Genomic DNA, 9,209 nt, shown 5'->3' with positions numbered 1-9,209 from the left:
GGTACCAAGCGAGAAAGTCGAAGTGCCAGCCTGCTACAGCGCCCTTCCACAATAAACTCGGGGCTGGCGAAGGGTGTCCCTGGCCGCCTGCGGGGGGCCGCGTCGGCTGGGCCGGTTTGTTGCGGGGTGTGTAAATACACACGATGGTTCCAGCCTGAATTCCTTTTTTTTTTTTTCTTTCCTCCTTTTTTACCCCAAAAAGTAGGGATGGAGTCACTCTGCCCATGAAAGCATTTTGTTCTGAAGCAGTATTCACCATGCTTCAAAAAGGACATAAGCATAATAAAACGTTTTATATAGTTGAGATTTTTCCCTTTTCACCCACTGGAATAACAGCTTGTATAGCTAAGACTACCTGTAGGCATTCTTCTATCCAAGTAGCACGTTCTGCTAAAATATTTGAGAAAGCTTTTAGGCTACTGATGGTCTTAAATATAATGAAGTTTCAAATATAATGTGGTTTCCTACAGAAGAGTATTTTTATTAGAAGGACACAAATTAACACAGGCTGCTGTAGCTTGAAAATGATTTAAGAAAAAAAAAAGAACCAGACAAAACCAAAACCACATGGGTATGCATGTATACCACCCAGGCTAATCGAAATCATCCCGAGAGCAAAATAAGCAGCTTTTAAGCTTGCTTCATGACTTCAAGCGAAACATTAAAGGCCAATAAGGGTAGTGACAAAACTTAAAGCAGATCTGAAGCTGTGTGTTGTCTCCAATCAAAGCAATTGGTTTCATATACTTTTCAAGTAGGTACAGTTTTGCTGATAAACAACAGAGTACGTCTGATGGGTAGAAGAGGGAGAAAGACACGTACACGGAAGATCGCCCAAAGAGCGTGTCTCGTTATTAAGGTATGATACCCATGTCTCTACGTTGAAATGACATGTTGCATCTTGGAAAGGGAACTTTTCGCTAGATGGATGTGCTCTGAGTTTCCAGTTTTGACAGACAGAAGTAGGATATATACTATCATAAAAAACTTACTTATAGCCTCAAAGCTTGAGATTGATGACATGGATAGGAATATAGATATGTCTTAATTCAGTAAATATAAATGAGCTTCATACATTCTGTAAACAAGTTTAATTCAAAATTCTTATAAAATACATCTCGTATTTACACACATACCTCATCTAAAAATATGAGTTTGTTGAATTCAAAGTTATTACAAACTATCAGAACCATTTGAGAGCTGTTTGTACATGTTTCTTGCACAGCATATGCAAAAGGTGACCCTAGAGATACTAAGATTAAAAGGTGCAAATCTGCAATTGTGTACAAAATATGTACTATGTTAAGTGCATATCTACATTGCATATTACACATGTGCCAAGTCTGTGGAAAGGAACAGTTAAAATTGCAACTATAAATTTCACAGAACATTAGTATAGAGAAAATGAAGATATTTGGAGATTAACTAGAACATTCTCACATCCTTTGAATATTCATAGTCATTTCAGATGCACAGGATCCATTATGGACATCTAATGAACAGCTACGCAAAGAGGAACTAAGCTTAAAGCTCTCTGACAGCCCAGTAACCTAATGTTTGGGTGATGTTAGTTAAACATGTATTCACAGGGTCTGGATTGAGTCTTCTAATACTAGTTGGATATTCCTGTTAAAAAAAAAATACAAGTCATGAAAAAGAGATAAGACCAGATTATCATGCAAGATCCCAAAGCTAACATGCCTTTTTTTTTAAATACACTGTAATTGCATATTTTTTTTAGAATGTGGTATGAATGCTCACAAAACACTTGCAGGTAAGTACTAAGCTGCTCCTGTAATTGCTTTAGTACGACTCTGCAGTAATTCCACCAGAACTTCTGCAGAACTCAAAAATTACTGGAAAGTTGATCACTCTACCAGTTTTTCTCCTTTTATGTATTACAAGCTAGAGTATGACATTATAATTTATGTCCAGCATCAAATCTAAGTAGTTCTGTTTAAAACCAACACAAGCATCAGCCAGAAAAGCAGACTGAATAAGCTAAAGGTTTGTGGTAGAGTTGGAATTTAAGTATGTATTTTGCATCAGTAACAAGTGGTAAAAAGAAGTTACTAAAATGGCAAGTTACACAGTCTAAAAAGCTGAAAAACTACAGTTCTGATAAGGAAATATGTCCATCAGGGATCAAAAACAGCCCTTGCTATTACCTTGTCATGGTCGATTTTTATTCGCAGCATCAAAACAAAAAAAAAAAAAAAAAGAGAGACATGGGGAATGCTTTCTTTCTGTTACCAAAAAAAAAATAATACTGAAGACTGCAAATGCCTAAGTTAGTACCATGCAAAGTGAACTTCAGCGGACTTCCCTTGTGAAGAAACGTTACCATAAGGACCATTACATAAGCAATCAACACAGTACACAGGAAATATTTAACATGTCATCACGTTATTACATAATCCTCGGATAGTCAAAATTAGCAAGACTGTAATTGTTACTAAGGCTGTAATTCTGCCTTATTTAGTGGAGGGAGAATCTGGCCTCACAAATCTTTTTTATTTCTCTTTACAAGGGATTAATAGTACTGGGGGAAAAAAAAAAATGGATGCATGTTAAATACATGCTATTAAAAGCAAGACAGAGCAAGATGTTGTAAAACATAGTTAGGGAAGCATTAATTTTATTTCGTCATCATAAAATAACATTGTTTAAAGATCACACAAATTTGATAGATTATCTCTTTTCTCCCACATTAAGCCAGCATTACAGTTGAGAAAGGTGTTCACCCGTTTCTCTGCAAATTTATACTTTTAAGTAAAATAATTTGATTCTCTAAATATGCATTTTAATTAATTATGTCACGCAGTAAATATCTTGCTCCTTTGGTCAGAGATAGTAAATGAAGACTTCAAATACTTGTATCTTCAATTTTTAAAAACCCAATATACATCCTTAACCAAGGAGTATTTACGCTACACACAAGCCATAGATACAAAATACACAGTATATACATGTTTTGAAAACAAATTGGAATTTGTAAAAACTCAATAGCCAAATCAAAGTAATTGAGGCACTAAATTAAAAGTAGTATCTTCATGTCTTGATTATACAGACTATTCTGTGAACAATCAGGACTGTTTCATAAATATATATTATCTACAGAACTTGCTGTGCCAAAAAAGCCAGCTGTGTTTAAGCTCAAAAGAAAAATTGCACTTTGAGATTGTTACAGTTACCTTCTCATTTTTCTCCTCAAATATAGTAATCTGGTCCTAGTGCTTTTGGCACAGGTATCGAGTCGTGTTTTTGCTACACTTTCTTATAAAACACAAGGTTCTTTTATTTTGTTCATTAAAATCTGAAGAGTCTTAAACAAACCTAGAACTTTGATACAAATCTATATAGCTACAATTGCTTCATTAAATAATATACACAAATATGCTCTTCGATCTTAAAACATCTTGACAACTGGATACAAAACAGTCACTTGTATTATCTCCAGCCTCCTTAATCTTATGCATTATCAGTCTGCAAATGAATAAAGTATGGTTTCTGGCCACATCTTGCACTAGATCACACCCCAGTGTACAAGGACAGAAAATAAATGTATAATAAAAAGATTGGATAAATTAGAAGGGGTTTCTTGGTCTTGAATTCTTCTCCAACTAGTAATGATGCAGCACTGTATGCAGCCCAAAAGACTCCAAACAACTGAAAAAGAAGATGAACAGTCTTAGCTGAAACCACAAGAAAATCTCTCCAAATACCAAGATAAAAATCAGTTATTCTCTCAATGTAATTAAAAAGAAACCTTCCAAAAAAGAATTTGGAGGGGGGAAGAACTCCACACACATACACACACACAAAAAGAATAGACTATGCATTTTCATTTAAGTTTAGAGAAATGTTTAACAAATAGGCATGTTATTTTTGTTTGAGACATTTTTACTGAAATGAGCAGCTAAGGATCTACAGTAAGTTTTCTCTAATGTAAGACATATAGATACCATAAAGCAAGCCCTAAGCTTACATACACTGATAAGCTGAAATGTCACTGGATTAATAACTTTTGTTTCTACCTTGACTGTCCCCAGCTATTAACCCCTCCCTTTCTTTAAGCAAAAGTTACTATACTTGACTCTTCCTCCTACAATATATACCAGAGGGTTGAATTACCATTTTTTACTTCAGGATTCGTCTGGCTCATAAGCTTTTCTTTAAGTATGGTGCCCCCACCTCAAGGTAACTGAACCTCACATTCCTATTCCTCTCAGGTGCAGTGAGAAGCCTGCCAAAATACAATCTGTAACAAAAACTATATTCCTTACAAAGCTAAGAAAGAACCAGTTTAAAAGACTGGTAGAAAGTAACATTATCTATGAATATCCACTATGTTATATGAAGTTAGCATGCATACTTTAAAAAAAAAAAAAGTCTTGAGGTCAGTGAACTTGATTCAGACCTCAAACTAACAAGGTTACAGCAAAAAGTAATCAGACATCATTATCCTCTAGCACCTTGAATATTAATAAAAAAGGAAAAATACTTAAAACTGAGTGGCATGCAAAAACACTGTAATCTTCTGCAAAACACAAGACCAAAGCAGGCAGACATAATAGGACCCCAGCAAAGACTTTTTTCCACAGTTCTGTCAGAGGAGCTGAAGCCCCCTGAGGGATTATGTGGCCCTTTCAACTGCTATTGTAAAAAAAACCACAACAAAACAACAACAACAACAAAAAAACCCCAAAGCAAAAAAAATTGCATGTGATTGCATACTTCCATTTTTGCTGCCTAACCCACGACTGCAGAGATGGACAAGACGGACAATCAAGATCATGACTGAATTCCCTAAGATACATTAGGAAAATTGCAGCAATTAAAACAATTGAGGTGCATTACTTGAGTAGTTTACTTTGCTGATTGCAACTGAAAAAGAACTGACTGGAATTTCACTATTTCACTGTAACTTCCCCAACTTTAGGACTGCGAAGTATTTCCCCAAGCACAGAGCTCTCAAGCCGTAAGAAGCAGTACTTGTCACGGCGTAAGCAGTTTTGGCCATATGGGGCTTGTCCTGCATTTTCACACTAATGATGCAAAGGTAAGAACCTTGCACAGATTTGCCCTGAAGTTAAGGTGAGACTGTTAGTAGTAATCAAGTAACAGAGGTTTCATTAACATATATTTATTTTCAAGTTATATATTAGTTAACTGCCAAGTTAATGATTTGCTTTCTGACTGTATCACTTAGTAGGAATTGCAAGTTATCAAATCACAAACACAGCAGTTTTGTTATTTATCATACACTTTAGTTGTACTTCAATTATACTGTTTACCAGCAAGCTGAAAGGACAGAAATCGATCAAATCAACAGAACAAGAACTCAAAAAGCGTACAGCTTAGCTAGTAACAGAATTTTCTCAGTCAGCCTTTCCAGAAGTTCAGCTGTAACTTCAAAGGCTACCTAAATGGTTTTAAGAAGTGCTGGAAGCGTTCAAGAACGTTATGTAGTTCTGGGATCTATCGGGGAATGTTGCTAGTTTCATAAAAGGTGTCCAACAGCAGGTGGTATCAGGCAAGTTATTCTTGCTTTGTGCCTTACATTCCACATCTGTAAAATCAGAACAATACTTACCTTCTTTGCAAAGGGTGTTGAGAGCTTTGTACTGCTACCACTATGGGAAGGTCTCAGAACAATGACTAACGTCATATTCATGCTGCAGTAACTAAAAATAAACTGGATGATGGGGGAAGGGATAGAACAGCTTATTTTCAGGTTCTTCATTTTGAGGTTTAATCATGCATCCTCTTCTCAAAATGATAATCCTATTTATTTTAATGCAACTATTATAGCACAGCAAAGTACTTAAACAGAAGCTAACCTGATAACAACAGGTGTTGTTATAGCAACAGCACTGTATATCCCCACGTACGCATAAGAAACATTTTAAACAGATTCGCTTAGCAGTCACATCCACCATGCTAACCGAAAGGATGACAGAGCTCACGTTGCAGTTCTGAATATTTCGACGCATCATTATGTTGTCCTGAACAGATTAATACTTGAAGTGTTAGGAAAGTGACTTAAAAATAACTGTAAACAATTCTCAATAGATGATACTGAACTTACTTTTATTAGGGTAGAAACAACTTCAAATGATCCAACCACCAAAAGTACAGGTGCTATGACAATGAGGGGAAGTAGGGAATATCCTATCACACCAAGAACTTGGCCATAAGCAACCTGTAATTTTCAAGCACATAAAAACAAGCTTTTTAGTACTCAATCTTTGACACCAAACACAATTTGATCTTGTTATAACAGTATGAATAGCAATGATAATGTGTTAGGTATTCATGAAATTTCAGCTAAAGGAAACTTGCTAGTATGAAAATTGTTTTTGTATCCTAGCCCCTAGAATTTTCTAATTAATAATTCAGTTCTCTTAGAAATATGTTGTCTTTTCTTTTTTCTTTTTTTTTCCCCTCTAAAAACGCTGTAAGTGACAATTCTATCACTTCCAAGGGAAGTATTTACAGAGGTTAAAATATGTAATTCCACCCACCCCTCACATTTTCATGTTCCGCCTTAAGTGGTTCTCAACTGCCACTCTCCATGGAGTGTACAAATGATACTGAGGAGCACAGAACTACAACAGACCTCTCAGTCACCAGCTGCAGTCCTGGCTGTCACAAGCAGCAAAGATATAATTTTCTGCGTTAACATACTCATATCCATTATGCGTAAATATATTCATAAAGTACATTAATGCTTTTGGCATCAGTGGAAGACTTAGAACCCGATCCCTCTAAAGCACAGAAATCTTCTGATTTTCAGTTTAAATTTGTTATGACTATCTCAAACAGCTTTGTTCAAAGTATTTCCATAACTGTTTTCAGCTTCATGGGGATTAAAATGTCCGATTTTCCCCTACTACGGTTTGAAATGTTCCTGGGCCCAGCTACGCTTCTTGGATTTAACAGGAAAAACAGTGGCGGGACAAGCGACCATCTTGCAAGCAATCTCTTGTGGCCACTGATCCTTCACAGTGAACTGTGCAGACCTATACTTTCTCTCCAGTTTATACATTCTGATAATTTCACATTTTGAGCCACAAAGCAGATTGATTTAAGGACATCTGGATTATGCTGGTATGCAGAAAACCCATGCAATCACATTCATAAAAGCTTTTTCTTTCAAAACAGTGTTCACACAAGACGACTGTAGCAGTTATGATTAAAAGGAAAACCTAAAAATATTAAAGTCAATGTAAATAACGTAGGAAGTCTGCAACACTAGTTCGTCATTAACGCAAGATGCATAGTAAAAACATAAAAATCAAGTATCACTGAATATTTCGTTCTTCACGACACAGTTCAATGCGTTTTATGCTGCAGAGCCATTTTAAGAAGTTTCTACTCTCCTGAATGTTCCGCTGTAGCTGTCTGTGGGCCTTGCTGTAAGTCATTTTTTGTTGTTTACACCTGAATCACTTAGTGACTCAATTTGTAAACAGCTCAAACAGCTATTCCAACCCTGCTGGTGTAAGCAGCTGGAGGGAGGGATGTAGGCCAGAATCTCAATTGGCTTTGCAGTTGAAGAACATGTGCTGACTTTCATCCTTTAATGGGTTTGAACTGCATCAGGCCAAGGATGAAAACAAATATTGGTAGGTGCTCTACCCACGAGGTCATTATACAACTGCTGTTAGCCCCATTAAAAAAAAAAGTTTCAATAAAGGACAGTGCAAGAGCAGTGCAAAGGAGAAGAAAGGGTCCCATTTAGCTCAGTGACCAAAAAATTGAAAGCACTTGTCCCTCAAGAATGGACTTCAGTTCTGGAACAAAGGCACCTGTTAGAATTTCTGGGATACATAGTACAAATTTCCAGGTTGTTTACCACGTCCAGCGTGCACAGAAAGACTAGCTGACCATCTCTGTTTCTTAGATTTTATTTTGGAGGCCAAGAACCTGAAGTGTAGACATTACATTTACCAACTGCATCCATTCTTAGTTGGCTACAAGGTCCAAAGCCAAGCACCAAGAACCCCCAACTACTACTGAAAAATGTAGCAGAGACTTTACATTACCTCCCTCTATGTCCTTTTCACATACAGGTACTTACTTCTCCTCCAAGAACCCTGGCCAGTAAAAAAATTGTCAAGGATCCAAATATCCAAATAGTTATAATCCAAGAAACAACCTTAAGAGATAAAGAATTCATTTATATTAATCATTTTCATTGTGAGAAAGGAAAACTAATTTCTATTAATCACTTTCACTGCATTCAAGGATTTTATTATGCAAAAATGAATTCTGAATTGTGGCAAGAATAATTTTACTTAGTATCACAATGCAACTTGAGAATAAAATTCAGAGGTTACATTTACAGAATCACATTAATGGTAGGTTTGGTGAACATGGAATGCACATGCAACGTGTTTGTGTTTTGTAAGTATTGTAATATTTTTATCAGAGTAGGAAGGGTTTAGTTAAAACTAAAGCTAAGACCACCCTAGCTAAATGTCTTCACATCCCACCTATTACAAAAAGTGGGCTCGGACAGTTTTTAAAAGTCAGCCCAACCAATACAAGGAGTTGGAATTCTGCTTCTTTCATCCACGAAGACGCCACTTTATTCTTTACTCAAACTGAGAACACTCAGAAGAAGACATAGGACTTCAACTCTCAGTAGAACTTGATGATGATTACAACTTCAGAAACAGCCCCAGACTCCTGGGACAAAGTCTGTAATTATTTTTTCTTGCTTCTTTCATTGGTCTGCTCTTAAACTGAAGAAGAAATCTTAAAATAATTTTCTGACATAACAGAACCTTCAAAGTAACTTAGCTATTCTTGGAGTTGAGGCACTGGGAGAATTAGAAATGAAGTCCTCCCTTTTGAAATACCTTTTAAGAGGGAAAGAACAGTATCAGTCCAGGCTCTGCATTTCCAAATGTACAACGGCTGCACTTAAAAATGAAGTTAGAACTCAATTAAATTTTTTTTCTTAACTAGAAGTTCCAGATTCACAGAAGAATCATAGAATCATTAAGGTTGGAAAAGACCCCTAAGATCATCGAGTCCAACCGTCAACCCAACACCACCATGCCCACTAAACCATGTCCCTAAGCGCCTCATCTACACGTCTTATAAATACTTCCAGGGATGGTGACTCAACCACTTCCCTGGGCAGCCTGTTCCAATGTTTAACCACTCTTTCAGTAAAGAAATTTTTCCTCACGTCC

At 36.4% G+C, this 9,209-nt stretch overlaps 1 protein-coding gene across 1 annotated transcript in view; it reads right to left on the bottom strand.

Annotated features, from left to right (window-relative positions):
• Positions 1 to 1,074: 1,074 nt before the first annotated feature.
• The window catches only part of YIPF4 (Yip1 domain family, member 4), a 14,466-nt gene continuing 6,331 nt past the window's right edge, over positions 1,075 to 9,209 (bottom strand). The window contains exons 4-7 of the mRNA XM_009331098.1: positions 8,087 to 8,164; positions 6,092 to 6,205; positions 5,844 to 6,008; positions 1,075 to 3,669 (exon numbers count right to left, since the gene is read on the bottom strand). Of these exons, the coding sequence (XP_009329373.1) occupies positions 3,532 to 3,669; positions 5,844 to 6,008; positions 6,092 to 6,205; positions 8,087 to 8,164 (495 nt within the window). The 3' untranslated portion in view covers positions 1,075 to 3,531. The remainder of the gene's footprint in view (positions 3,670 to 5,843; positions 6,009 to 6,091; positions 6,206 to 8,086; positions 8,165 to 9,209) is intronic.

Source organism: Pygoscelis adeliae, unplaced genomic scaffold (assembly GCF_000699105.1).
Source record: "Pygoscelis adeliae isolate BGI_AS28 unplaced genomic scaffold, ASM69910v1 Scaffold218, whole genome shotgun sequence".
NCBI lineage: Eukaryota > Metazoa > Chordata > Aves > Sphenisciformes > Spheniscidae > Pygoscelis > Pygoscelis adeliae.
This window is presented reverse-complemented; position numbering and strand designations above follow the sequence as displayed.